The sequence below is a fragment of the Gambusia affinis genome, linkage group LG12, assembly GCF_019740435.1.
Source record: "Gambusia affinis linkage group LG12, SWU_Gaff_1.0, whole genome shotgun sequence".
NCBI lineage: Eukaryota > Metazoa > Chordata > Actinopteri > Cyprinodontiformes > Poeciliidae > Gambusia > Gambusia affinis.
Window position 1 is genome coordinate 15,624,863 of NC_057879.1, and position 14,341 is coordinate 15,639,203.

General features: G+C 38.3%; 1 protein-coding gene across 2 annotated transcripts in view; it reads left to right on the forward strand.

Annotated features, from left to right (window-relative positions):
* Positions 1-14,341, forward strand: part of LOC122841234 (phosphatase and actin regulator 1-like) — a 46,146-nt gene that overhangs the window by 28,183 nt on the left and 3,622 nt on the right. For both annotated transcript variants that reach the window (XM_044134372.1, XM_044134371.1), the window contains exons 3-10: positions 1,081-1,161; positions 2,044-2,247; positions 2,634-2,964; positions 4,811-5,010; positions 5,274-5,430; positions 9,549-9,604; positions 10,537-10,598; positions 12,376-12,516. In XM_044134372.1, coding sequence (XP_043990307.1) covers positions 1,081-1,161; positions 2,044-2,247; positions 2,634-2,964; positions 4,811-5,010; positions 5,274-5,430; positions 9,549-9,604; positions 10,537-10,598; positions 12,376-12,516 — 1,232 coding nt within the window. The remainder of the gene's footprint in view (positions 1-1,080; positions 1,162-2,043; positions 2,248-2,633; positions 2,965-4,810; positions 5,011-5,273; positions 5,431-9,548; positions 9,605-10,536; positions 10,599-12,375; positions 12,517-14,341) is intronic.

Here is a 14,341-nt window from a genome sequence, read left to right on the forward strand (position 1 = left end):
CTTTATTTATTTATATTATCAGAATTAATGTCACCATGCATGTGAGAAACAATTCACTGTAAAACAGTGTTCTACTAATATATTTTAAAATAAAGAAAACACAATTGTGGAGATTTTATTTCAAGCTACTTTTAGCATCTAATATTTGTGATTAGCATGGCTTACATTTCTGAAATGTTTGTCTCTGTGCATGGGGTGCCATTATTATACTGAAACCAGTAAATTAACCTGCAGCTATAATTTGTGAAAAGAATTTTATGTATGAGCGCAATTGACAGTGATGAGATCTTCCTCCTGGCTGGCTCTGATTGCTTGTTTATTTATGTGTATATGTAATATTTTGTCCCACAAATTGTCTTTTATATACTCTCACAGCATTGTGACAGTTTTAACAAATTCCATAAAAAACATTTTGATTAAGACTACCTGCTGCAGCTTTAAGCTTTTCTGTGAAGTTTGAAAGTCAAAATGTCTTGTTGTTTTCTTAGCCTCCTTTAATACAAAATATTTTCTAAAAAATTAGTAAGTATTTTAGCAGTGTTGGCGACAGACCAGCTTCATTGACTTGAATTGCTCTGCTGATGGTGTGATGAACCTTTATTTCATTGATCTCTGCTGGACAGGTCAAATCTATTTTTTTCTGCCTGCTAAGCTCCTTAAAAGCACAGTAAAGCATACTGTGTTACCATGACGACCACTAACAATGAGCTGCAGCTCTAGCATCTTTCTGCACACATCCAATACAGTGGTGTTTGACATTTTGAAAGCACTCATATTTTGCTCAACAATGAGATGCAAAATATCTTGTTTCAATGGTACAGCAAGTAAACTCTGATTTTGTGAATAGATTTCTTAAAGTCAGCAGCTGAACACAGTCAACCAGGCCTCCTACAAAAAAATTACTTTTTAGAGAGCATAATCAAATTGAAATGCTTGTAAGTGAACATGCTTATGATCGATGTGGACCTGCTTGTCTTATGAAGTGCTTTCTAAAAGGCACTAAAGATAAAAGATAGTGATGTTTTTGTGGATGGTAGGAATTCACAAACATTTAACAAACTTCTCCTTTTACACTCCCAGCTTTGGAGAGGAAGATGTCCTTGCGACAGAGCAGAGACGAACTCATCAAGAGAGGAGTTCTGAAGGAGATCTTTGAAAAAGGTGAGTTGCATGCTGAATTACCCTTTTATTTACCGTGTCATAAGTCCTCGCTCTCTGATCTTCCTTTTTAAACATTTGACATGGAGCTTCCAACGATATAATCTTTCATTATTGAAATTTTGTTGGATTTCAGTAGCCTCTATTAAAAACATTCTGTATCGGAGTCAAACAAAGTCTGTGCCTTAGGGCTTTAAAGGAGAAAAAAAGCTGGCAAGGCTGTAAAAGTCCACTTGCTCTTGCCAAAATGTGGGGAGAGAAGATAAGAAAATTTTCCCTTTTTTTTCATACGTAATAAGAGTAAGAAATTAATTCAAATTTCATGCTGCAGACAGCGGAGAGTCGTCTCAGTGAGACTAAAGAGAGTACAACCAGATTCTTTCTTGAGAACATGTCTGAAAATGCGTATTAAAGATTATTGCAAACATTTAGAAACAAATGCTTTGAAATCTGCAGTTGGAGACTAAAGAATAATAATACAATTTGAGTTTATCCATTTCCCTGCCACAGTTTCATGATCTGCTGTATACATGATTAAAATGTTTCAGGAATTCTTTAAGCTCTAGCAAGTTGCATAAAACTCTTGAGAACACAGAGTTTAGTTTTTGAAAAATGTGTCCATATACTATGCAGTATCTAATCACAATACCAGATCAGGACTGCTTAAATTACTGCTTTAATGCATCCTGATACAGAGGGAATCACCCTGTCACTTTCCTGAGGTTTCTAGGAATCCCAGGTTGCCTTAAAGGGGAGGAATTGTGTACTTTCCAGGCACATAGTGCAAATTAATAGCACATTCAAATAACTGTTCACCACTGCAATAATGCATGCTTTTGATGATGATGTATGCTCTGTTTTGTTGTTTTTTTTCTCCTCCTTCAGCTACTGTTGAATTCCGATCCTCTATGGATGGCAGTATTTGCCCTCAGGAACCCTCCATGAAGACATCTATGGTCCTGCCCACCAAGAAATCTGTATCTTTTCCAAATGACCATCAGGAGACCCCAGCCAAGCCCCCACTTTACCACAAGCAGCCTCCTGCCCTGCCTCCAAAGCCTTTCTCTAGGATCCCAAACCATAGCACAGGTCAGTCGAATGTTTCCTTGGGATTTGCTGCCTTAATTATAAGCTTGCCTCATCATCTGAGCCTGCCAAACAGTTCATAACCAGTGACTGCTCGTTCCTAATGCCGTACCTGCGCCACACATGCTCATAGGATTATACTAGTCTCATTAAAGTCCCCTGCAGTTAACTCAGCTGGGCTCCCACTGTCATTCCCAATCTGTTGGTGCAGGAAGAGCCATTTTTCTGGCCTTATTCCCACTCCCTCGGCATTGACGTTGGTAGCCATGTGTGACCATTTACAACCTTTGTTTATCCCTCTTAGTTGGCAGTTCTTAAGAGATTTGATGCAAGCGCATCCTAAATGTTATGCATTCCTTTTTCTCCCTGTTATTTTTGTTTTGCTCAAGATTCTTGCCAGCCAATGAAGTTGCCCTGCATGCCCGGGGCAAAGCACTCCCCACCCTTGCCTCCTAAAAAAGTGATGATCTGCGTGCCTCCAGGCGGGCTGGACTCCTCGCCGTCACCTTCTCTAAACCCCCTCAGCACGCTCCCACCAAAGTGCGCGCCTCCCCAGGGTTTGCCGTCTCACCACGGCACGCTTCTGCCCTCCCAGCTCGCCGGGCTCCACCAGAGCCACGGCCACCCGCTCCAGCTCCAATACGGCGGCCTGCACGCCCCCAGCCGGATCATAGAGGAGCTCAATAAAACCCTGGCACTATCCATGCAGCGGTTTGAAAGGTCAGCTTCTGTCTTGTTAAATCTGTCTGGGGGGAGGAAAGGATGGATTAGGAGTTGATGTTGGTCTAACTTCCTGTATAATCTGATTCACAGTGTCTTAGTTGGATTTGACTAAACATTGCTGAACATGTGTGCTGACTGAAACATAATTTAAAACAAAATGCCAATAAGTCTGTAGACTTCTAACTAGCATTAATCCTCTGTAAAAAAATAAATAAATAAATAAATAAAAAAATGCCCCACAACACTTATCAACTAAAGGGAAAAAAAAACAACAAAAAAAACTGTTTTCCAGGTTTGAATTTTTCTGTCCATTTGTTGGCACTGAGTTCAGTGTTAACTTATTTTCCAAAAGAATCTTCTGTTTTCATTGAGGTCTCATCCTGGCAGCTATGTTGCTCTGTTGTACAGGTCTAAATCAGCACACTGCCTCTCAGGGCAGCCTGCCCTGGTTTTTTTCAGTGAAATGTGTGTATGTGTGGGCACAAGCGCATGGAGTAGGCGTCCCTCCAGCAGTTTGGCCTGACATAACATGACCAGCTGCTCTTGACGAGAGCCGAGCTTCTTCATGTTTGGAGAAGAGTGACACGGTAGTAGATTGGACATTATGTAACCTCTTGCATTAGGATCTCTGTTTTTTCACCAGAGCTGTTTGGGCAGGGATAAGGAAGTAATGCTCCTGACAGAGCTCACAATTAGTCTAAAAGCTTGGAGTGGTTGCATAACAGTGGCTCATCATAAGAAGCTTCAACCAGGCAACAATCATTAATGGTTCTGTCAAATATGCAGCTGGTTAACCTGTGATGCCTCAGGAAACTGAAGTTTCTTCAGGATTTCTTTTGAATTACTTAGACAGGTTTTTACCTTATTGTGGCAGAATCACATTGGACTGGATTTTATGGTTTTGTGTTAAGTTTTTGATTAGGTGGTTTATGAACCTCAGGGTTCCTAGTCTGGAAAAGTATGGGAGTTAAGCAAAGTGTTTTCCAGACTTGAGTTTGTATAGAAAAAGATTTGGAGCACAGAACAAGTTAGTATTTCCATACTTCACCTCCTGTATTAATGTTGTTTTTTTTCATCTGCTCATTTCTTTGTCCATTTGTCTTTTTATTCACAGGTCTATTTCTTTGTCCGCCTGTTCAAGCTCACAGTATCCTTCTGTCTTTCTGTTTCAGTTCTTCTGTCCATCCCTTTCTCTATTTGCCCGATTGCGCCTGGCCATCTTTCCATCTGTTTGTCCTTCTCTCCGGCCATCAATCCATTTATTTGTCCTTTCACCTCTCGTGATGTTTGTTCCTCTGTCCATTTGTTTGTCCGTCCATTGATCCATTATCTACTGCTTTGTTCATTTGTCTGTCCAACAGTCTGATGATCCATCGTTTTGTTTGTTTGTCCTTCTATTTGTTACTCGTAGTCTGTCAATTTGTCCGTTGAGCCATTTTGCCTTTCTTTCATCGGTCACTTTCTAAAAAAATTTTAATTCGTCAATTTTTTCTGCATTTATTTGACTTCCCAATGTCCATACGTCTTTCAGTTTGATTGGATGGCCTTTCTGATCACTACAGAAAATGTCTGCTGTACATTCATAGTTGTGTAGTGATAGAATGAAAGCTTAATATCCAGCATGTTGTATTTCAATGTGTTTTTCTATATTTTTTAGGCTTACTTACCAACACATATGTTTAATAAACCGAATAAATAAAATCGAATTTAAGGTTTACCAACGAAATTACATCTTTTGTTCGTTTAACATATCACTCTATATTAAAAATGTTTTTCTTTAAACCAGATGGTTAAACTCTAATAAAAATAAAATTCATAACGAAATTTCCTTTTTCATCCATAGCTCTGCTTTACTGGGCAGTGTTCAGTGTGCTCCCTTGGACCGGAGAGAAGTGCCATCAGTGATAATCGAGTACGAGGACGACAAGGAGAATATGCCCAACGAGTCTGACTACGAAGACCTGCCCAGTATGTACAAGGATGAAGAGGATGATGTGGATGACGATGAGGAAGATGATGAAGACGACGACTCCATATTCACAAGTGAGCGAGGCTGTAGCTTATATTGATGGAGTTTTTAAACTCAATCAATTACAAGGGACATTTAACATGTTATAGTCAAGATAATTATATATGTTTTGAAATTAAAATTTGTGGCATCCTCCCTTCTAATGGTAGAGCAACTATGGGGTCTTTCAGGAGAAAGACATTTACTACTGAATGTGCTGTGTATATTGTAAACTTTCACGTTTGGGCTCAAAATGAAAGAACTTTAAATCATTAATATGGCCTTTTTATTTTTAAAGGTACTCTGGCTAAGAAAGTGCTACGAAAAGATTCTCTGGCCATCAAGCTGAGCAATCGTCCATCAAAAAGAGAGCTGGAGGAGAAAAACATCTTGCCTATGCAGACAGATGAGGAGAGGCTGGAATCAAGGCAGCAAATAGGCACCAAACTCACAAGGTGAATTGTACTCTAACCTAAATACAATTACTTTACACGTACTATAACTTTTTATATGAGTTCAACTGATGGGCAATGGCTCATTTCAACTAAAGCGAGGATTTTGGGTTAGATTGTGCTACGGGATTCAAAATGGATCGCTCTGTTTTTTTTTTTAAACCCTTTTGTTTTTTCATCTTGTCTTCTAAACATTTGATAAGGAGACATGCTTTATCTCGTTAAGAAGTCTCTGAAAATGGAGCTGACCTAATTTCAGTGATGCATCCTCCCTCCCTTCTTGTCTCCTCTTGTCTTCTCTCCAGTGTGTGCTCACTATCTCTCTCCTCTTTCTTTCTCCTGCCTGACTTCCTCCCTCGCTCACTGAATCACCACGGTGATGCATGTGCCAAACTAGCTCCACTCCAGTTTTTCACAACAGTGACATGAAAATCTTTTTTTTTTTCCTCATACCAGCAATTTTACAATCTCACATGATGCTGGAGCTGATGCTTTAAACCACACAAATGAGTATTTATTTGCTGAGCTCATACAGTGGTGTGAAAATGTGTTTGTCCTCTTCTTGATTTCCTATTTCTTTGCATGTTTAATTTAAATACTAGTCAAAGACAATATAAGTAAACACAAAGTGCAGTTTTTTAAATTATGGTGTTTATTATTAAAGAAGAAACAACTAATAAGCTGTAAAAAAAACTGGCTCGTACCCCCTGTTAAAACATAGCTTAAATATGGTTTGTCACACCTTTATCACCCAGGCAAGATTACTGCCCCACCTGTTCTCAACCAATACATCACTTAAATAGGACCTGCTTGACAAAGTGAAGTACACCAGATGATCTTCAAAAGCTAGGCATCATGCCAAGATCCAAAGAAATTCAGTAACAAATGGTAAATGGCCTCTATTGCCTTGTATGGCGTTTCACATTACCTGCAATCAGTCACCCGTTCATGCACACATTCACACCCTGATGGTGGTGAGCTACCACGCTGTACCAGTGGGGCTGCCATGCACCGGCGCCATTGGGCCCTCTGACCACCATCAGCAGGAAAGGCGTGTGAAGTGTCTTGCCCGAGGACTCATCAATGGAGACAGACAGAGCGGGGACTGAAACTCCTTGATATGGACCAAATTCTCTGAGGAATATTTGTAATACCATGTTGAATCTATGCCTCAACTAAGACCGTTCTTAAGGCAAAAATGGGGTACGAAGACAAGCTGTGCCTAAAGGAGATTGTCTAGAGTTTACTGATCCGAAAGTTATGTAAGAACATGATTATCCTGTACCTTTTTTTTTATATGACTTTGTCTCTTCGAATGTTTGAATTTCTGATAGCCTTTCTGTTAGCTTTAATAAAGGTGTTTTATTTATATTTATATAGCATCTGATTTGCCCTATGCTGGATCAAAGCAAGCATATGGTATGGCTCTTGACGATTTTAATTACTGCATTGCATTGATGGATTATCATACATTCAGTTGGACACCGGTCCAGTAGGTTTAGGCATGCCCCTGTCAAGCTGGTGTCAGGATTCGCATTGTATCTTTTAATGGTGTCAAATGAGCCACCGCTGTGTTGAAAGCATCTGAAAAGTAAAAACTAAAAAAGGTTCTGAAGTTATTTGTATTTAATTCAGTTTGGGACCAAGTTGAGGTGTTTCATTCTAAATCTCATTGTCAGTTGTAGAAGAACTTGCTCTGTGAATGTCAACTACATAACTTTCCAGGGACTTGCTGTCAAAAAACTAGAGAATAAATACAGGGAAGAGAACAGAGGGAGCCAAGTTTTCCTGAGCTTCACTTGCCATACTCATACTAAGTAGGGCACTTCTTGGCCTTAATTGTATCTAAAATGTGTTGGATTTTGGCTTGAGGTTTAGCACCTGATTACAATAGTATTTAACTGAAGTTAGATCTGATGAGTGCTGAAATATGCGTTTGTTCATGAAACCAGGCAAAAATGTTTTCCCTCTGAAGTAGGATGTTATTCCATTTGATTTACCTTTTGAATAGTCGCCTAAATCAACTGAAAAATGGAAAACAACAATAATGTACCCATTAGTCACCTACACCATGCTTCATTGTTACTAATGGTATGTGGTTGTTTGAGCAACAACTCTGTACCCATTAGAAAATGCCAAAAGAGAATGCAGACATGATCAACATAATGATGATCAGCAAAAAATTCTTTTGATCGCTCAAAGCATGCAATTTACGATCGGTTGGTAGGCATCCGCCAAGAAACTGCCCCCCAGACCCTTTGCACCATTTCACCAGTAGCAGCAGCTTCCATGGGTCGATGGATTTGTGCTGTCAACACCAAATTCTAACTACATCTTCTGCAGCCTCAGCAAAAATAAAACTTTATCATATGCAGACTAAAGTGCATATTTTCAGACTTCAGCTGTTTTTTGTTTTTTTTTATTATTATTTCACTTTTTTTGGTGAGCTTGGGCACAGTACAGCCTCAGCTGAATGATCTTAGCTGACAGCAATGGAACTGGACGTGCTCTTCCACTGTTGTAGCTCATCTACTCAAGTGCTAGACATGTGCATTTCGAGAACCTGAACTGCTCATTTGTCAAGATCTGTTATCTGAGGATTAGCAGACATTGTGTCTGCGGGAAGTAGCCCTGGCTGTTCTGTTCTGTCACTGTTTATGGGAGGCTTTTTTCCCCCCTACTGAACTTAGTTTAGCAGTGTGTTGCTTTTGCTTTACACTGAGAGTGGATGAAAATCAAGATGTTTTCTGTTTCAAACCAGTCTGACATATTTTTTTTTTAATTTGCTGCTTGTTTGAGACCAAAAGAGAACAAAGATCTTGAACTTCACTTTCACATATTGTCAGATTCCAACCACAAAATTGTATGCAATTTTTAACTAATTTTCTTGTATGTGATGGGCCAACATGAAGCACAAAATAATTGTGAAGTAAAAGAAACTAATACATGCAGTTATGTGTGGCCTTTTGTTTACATAGTAGATTAATCAAAGTCAGACGGGATGGAACGCATCTGTAAGCACATGTTTGAAAGTCTTGTCACAGATTCTCAGTTGTATTTTGGTATGGTCTTTGACTAGGCCATTCTAACAAATGGATACAAGATGATCTCACTTTTTTTTTTCCCCCACCAGGGGATCTTTTTGTGGGCTCTAGTGTCCCTTATATGACAGTAGGCTGACAGGAAAGGGGGAAGAAGAGGGGGGAAGACATGCGGCAAATGTAGGCCAGGTCCGGGAATCGAACTTGCGACGGCCGCGTCGAGGACTCAAGGCCTCCAAATGTGGGTTGCACTATCCCCTACGCCACCCCAGCACGCCCCAAGTTGATCTGACTTTATGCTTGGGTTATTGTAGGGTTAGCAGGTTAAACTCCAACATCAAACTGAAGCCTTCATTTCAGAATTTCATTTTGCTGAACTCGGTCAGTTTTCCTGTAAGCTCTTCCCATCTTCTCTGAACATGAGTATTCTCCCTAAAATATTCAGAGCAGAGAATATTGTTGTTATTTTTTAATCATGAGTCACTATTTAAACAAATCCATAACTTTATTCTTGTCTACTGTGTTCCTTAGTCTTCATGTTAATAAGCATCTCTAACAAACATTTGAGGTCTATAGTTATGCTGATATTAAAATACTCACATCTTTTACCTAAGTGACACCTTTACACAACTGGTTGCACTGGATTTTATTCACAGATATTAGAAGAACGGGAGCCGAATACAAATTCATGTATCAGTCTTCAGATTTATATTTGTAACAGATTTTGAAAACTGATTTTATTCTGCTTCACAGATATGTGATGTTTCATTTTAGGAATATTAAAACATCCTTATGAAGTCCATTGAAGCTTGTGGTTACAAAATATGAAAACAGCTCAAGGAGGAAAAAAAAAAGGTTTTGCAGGACAGTCAAATATCAGTTTTAAAGCCATTGGGTTGCTTTTACCAGTGTTTTCTATATAGAAATCCAAATTCACCTGAATATTTTCAAAATGTAATCATTACATGATCATTGCAAAGTGGATGAAAGCTTTTGCCATTTTGCGCAGTTTTTTGTTTTTTTTTCTGCCTGAGCTTTTCCAAAGGGTAGCGTTCTGACAGTGCATGTGTTTCTTGTCAGGCGCTTGAGCCAGAGACCAACAGCAGAGGAACTAGAACAAAGGAACATCCTCAAACGTAAGTGTTTGAATTTTCCCCAAACTGTAAGAAATGAAACTTCATAAAAACAAAATGACGTCAACATTTACTTTGGCCAACTGTGAACCCCGTTTTTCATGCAGTTCAGCAGTTTGACATGGATTTTGCGATTGACATACATTTGGTGCTTTCTTCCTCCTTGGTCAGTCATTTTCTCGCGAAGCAGGCAAGCAACAGGACTCCCTGAGAAACCATGTCTACAGAGACCTGTGTCTTAGTTCAGGCGTACACCGTATCAGAGAGAAGCAGCTCTGTTGCCTGGGACTTTGCCGCTCTCACATCAAAGACAAGCTTACCAGCAGTTCCTGCTTTCCCTGGGGCTCCTGCATGATAGGCAGAGCACAGAAGGAAAGCACAAATGAGTGATAAATCCATCGCTTCTGCACACACACCAACACCAAGGTTAAACAAACGGCTTTTTTTTCTCTGTTTTAGTAAGGAGCCATCTAGAATACAGAAGCAGCGACTTCAGTGCATACATGTTGAGCACCAATACATGTTTGACTGGCGGAGCTTTTGCAAACAGGATTCCAGGAGGATTCTTGTTGACAGTTGTTTCTGTAACTGCCTGCTGAGTTTGATGTTTGTGTGCATGTGATGTGGTGAAAATCTACAGTGCAACGCAGAAAGTGGACCACTCGCTAAATTAAAACCACAGTCCCCGTAAAACACAAAGAGGACTTGAAAGGAACAAAGCAATAATTGTCAAACCCAAGTCAAACAGCAATATGGTCAATAACTGAACTATTTATAGCATTAAGAAGTGTTTTCCAGTCAAGTGTCATTCTAATGAGCCACTTTCTGTAAATGGTGTTTTTATCCCTTCAACAGTTTCATTAAAATCCCACAAAGAGCCTCTTTTTTTGTATCTGCCTGCTGTAAAGTAAACCAGCTACTCTTAATCTCTGCAGCTCGCAATGAGCAGGAAGAGATGGAGGAAAAGAGGGAAATAAAACGAAGGCTGACACGAAAGGTGAGTCCAAAATAGCTCTGAAGGTGCAAACTCACACTTGCTGTTCAAACCACTGACGGGAGCAAATGAAAGGTCAGGGTAAATAAACACTTAGAACAGTGAAAAAAATCTTGTGTGTTTTTTGTTGTTGTTTTCTTTTTTTAGCTTTTTCACAGGAGAGCTTCATGTCCTTGCTGCCCTTGCTCCTTCAGCATGTTGGCTTCCAAATATTTTGACCCCATAGAGAGGTGTTGTTCCCCTCAATGTTGTTTAGACAGTAACACTTTCTGCTCACCAACAGACACACTGCACTGGAGTACAATCTCTAATGTTGTTGAGCTGAGATGTGCGGATCAAATAAAACCAAGTTAAAGAAATATTAATCAATTAGCATTTTTTTAAAAGAATCTAAATGTTTGGGTTTCCAAACATGGTATTTAATAAATGAAATGTCTACTGTAAGAAAGTCTCTGAATTAAGTCAATGTAATATTAAACTGGAGCGTAATTATACTTTTAAGGTTAATTTAGTACTACATAGTGACAAATAACTCTGAATTCTTCTTTGCAAACAATAGTTGGGAAGAAAAACACTCTGAACTGGTGATGTGAACACTTTGCTCCTTCAGAATCAATTAAGTGAAAGGAAAGTGAAGCAGTAAGAGTGAAAAAAAATACAGTGTCCTTTGAAGTTGACTAACATTAGTCTTTCTGACTAATGTTAGTCAGAAGTAATTTGGTAAAAAAAACTCTCTCTGCAATGACATATGGTGGTGGCTGCCCTTAAGGATTTGGGGACTTTTTTCCCAGCAGAGACGGGGAAGCTGGTCAGGACTAATTGGAACATGGCAGGAGGTAAACACAAGCCAGTCTTGAAAGACAACACTTTAAGGACTGCAAAAGGACATGAAACTGGGGCAGGTGTTCAGCCAGGTGTTCACATATCTGTTAGAATGGACCAGTTGGAGTTCACGTATTTAATGTTATTGAGAATTTGTCACGGCCATAAAAATACACAGGTTCCTTAGTTGACAAACTTAAGGCTTAAATTTCCCTTTGACCTAGAGTTCTTCTTGATATGTTGGCATGTAGTTCTGCAAATAATTTTAAAAAAAAAGCAAAATTAAAAAATGATTCCTTTTTCTGAAGGGGATTCCACCAGAAACTTGATTTCTAAAAACACTGGTTCCTGTTCTGTATTAAAAATTTTGGGAATCTTGGGGCTGAATTCTTAGAATAATCATTTTGAAAGTTTAAGTTGACTTGGATAAACCTTTTTATTAATATCAGTGAAGTGTGTTATTATTTGCAGATTTTTGAATAGCAAGATATATTTTTACATCCGTCTGAGTATAGTAACAGACCATAAACGGTCGTTATTTTTCAGATGAGAGATGTCGATTACCATGCTGAAGAATACTGTAATGTTGCAATGTTTATAATGTAATTTTTCTAATTGGTTGGTTTATAATGAAGCACAGTCCGCTTTAGCTGAAGTATCCTATTCTTTTATTAACTGAATTCTATTTCTTAAATACCTGAACTTTCACCTGGTCATTTAAGGTTATTAGAAATTTTTTTCAAATAGATGTTCTTAAAGATGATGCACAGGATCTAAAACTTTGAAGGTCTTGTCCAGAATAACATGATTTGTAGAACTCTGTTATCCATATAATTTGCAAGTCCTCCTTTTGTGACCTTGATTATATAAAAAGACTTGATGTTCGTCTAATCCAGCAGCTTCAGATTGATTTACATTTTTCTGTTTCATAATTTTTTTTTTTCCCCTCCTGTTCCAGTTGAGCCAGAGGCCCACTGTAGAGGAGCTGAGACAAGCCAAAATTCTTATCAGATTCAGTGACTATGTAGAGGTCTCGGACGCCCAGGACTATGACCGGCGAGCCGACAAACCCTGGACCCGACTCACCGCAGCTGATAAGGCTAGTATTACTTTGACTATTTTAATTAAACTGATGTAATCTTTTAATTTTTTTTTTTAACCTAAATTTCATTCTGTTCAAATTGAAGTTGAGCTTCCTCATGGCTGCTTCACATGATGTAGCCCCTGACGCAGGCGAACCATGACTCAGCTAGATTTAATGTTTCCCCTGTCTTGTAGTGTCATGTTCCACTTCAGCTGTTTTGTTTCTGAAAGCGAGTAAACATCCTGAAGCGGTGCGGCTGCTGACTGTCCACCGATCTACGCCGCTGACTTTTAATGAGAGCCAGACTTGTGCTGAGTGCATCTTCTACCTTCTTTCAGTTTGCTGACTCGTGACTCAGATCACCCCAGGTCACACCTGAGGAACTCTTGAGAACATCATAGGGAATCAGCATTTTTATTACGCAACTAAGTCCTTTACATAAGAGAATAATTGGATAAACCACGCCTCGGGACCCCTAACCATGGTGCTGTTCTGCTGACGTTTTCCTCTCCTTTTTTCTTTCATTGGGTAGAGAATTTTTGTTCTGCTGTCCTCAGTACTTGCTCCCTGAAGCTCTAGATGTCCCCCTGAGTCATGTTAAATAGTAAAGCAATAACATCACCTTGCTGGATTTCCGTCACACATAACATTTTAAATTGGATTTAAAGTCCCCCTGGCAAACCGATTTATGTCCTGAACGTTTCCACTGCTGAAGACGTATCTCATAAAGGCAGTAATTCAGCGGACATGGACTTCTGACGCAGTAATATGGTGCTCAATATGTGAGCTGGGTTCAAAACTTCTCAGAGGATGGATCATTAGCAGAGGGTGAGGGCTGATGTGACTTGCCTAATTAACAAGCATACTGAAACCACCACTCCTGAAACCTAGCTTTGATATTTGCTTTTATGCCATTGTCTAAGAACCACAATTCCTTAGCACAAAAATGTATTTTATAAACCTGCACACACAGGCATTTACAGTTTGGGTGACCTGAATTATAAATTGACTGAGTTTACTGATATGATTCCATCTCCACTTGCTATATATATATATATACATATATATATATATATATATATATATATATATATATATATATATATATATATATATATATATATATATATATATATATATATATATATATATATATATATATATATATATATATATATATATATATATATATATATATATATATATATATATATATATATATATATATATATATATATATATATATATATATATATATATGATATATATATATATATATATATATATATATATATATATATATATATATATATATATATATATATATATGTGTGTGTGTGTAGGACCATCATTTTGCACCTGAAATTGTATTAAAAAATACATTTCACATTAATTGATTATAAAAAGCCACATGTATTGGCACTGTTAACAATTCTTATTATATAAATGTAATTGGCAAACTATAAGTTGATCAAAGTATTGAGAAACTTGCAATTAGTAATCTATGACTTACTGTTTAATAAACCTATACTTATATAACACTGAGGCCCATTTGTTTTGGCCACTGTTAAAAATAGGAAAGGGAAGAGAACATGACATGTCAATGAATCATCTGTGTGAGTGAATGAAAGGCTGTGGCTATTGTGAAGGGTCTACATTTCTTTGTGCTTTTTAGGCATGTTGAATTTCCTAAATTTATTCACAGAGGCATAATTGGACCAGAAGAGGACTGCTTATCATATTAGGGCTCATGATTGTCTGCAGAGGGAAAATATGCGGGTCTTATGGTGTGGAGAGAGAACTCAGAGGAATTGTTCATGGCCTTGAGTGAAGTATAAAT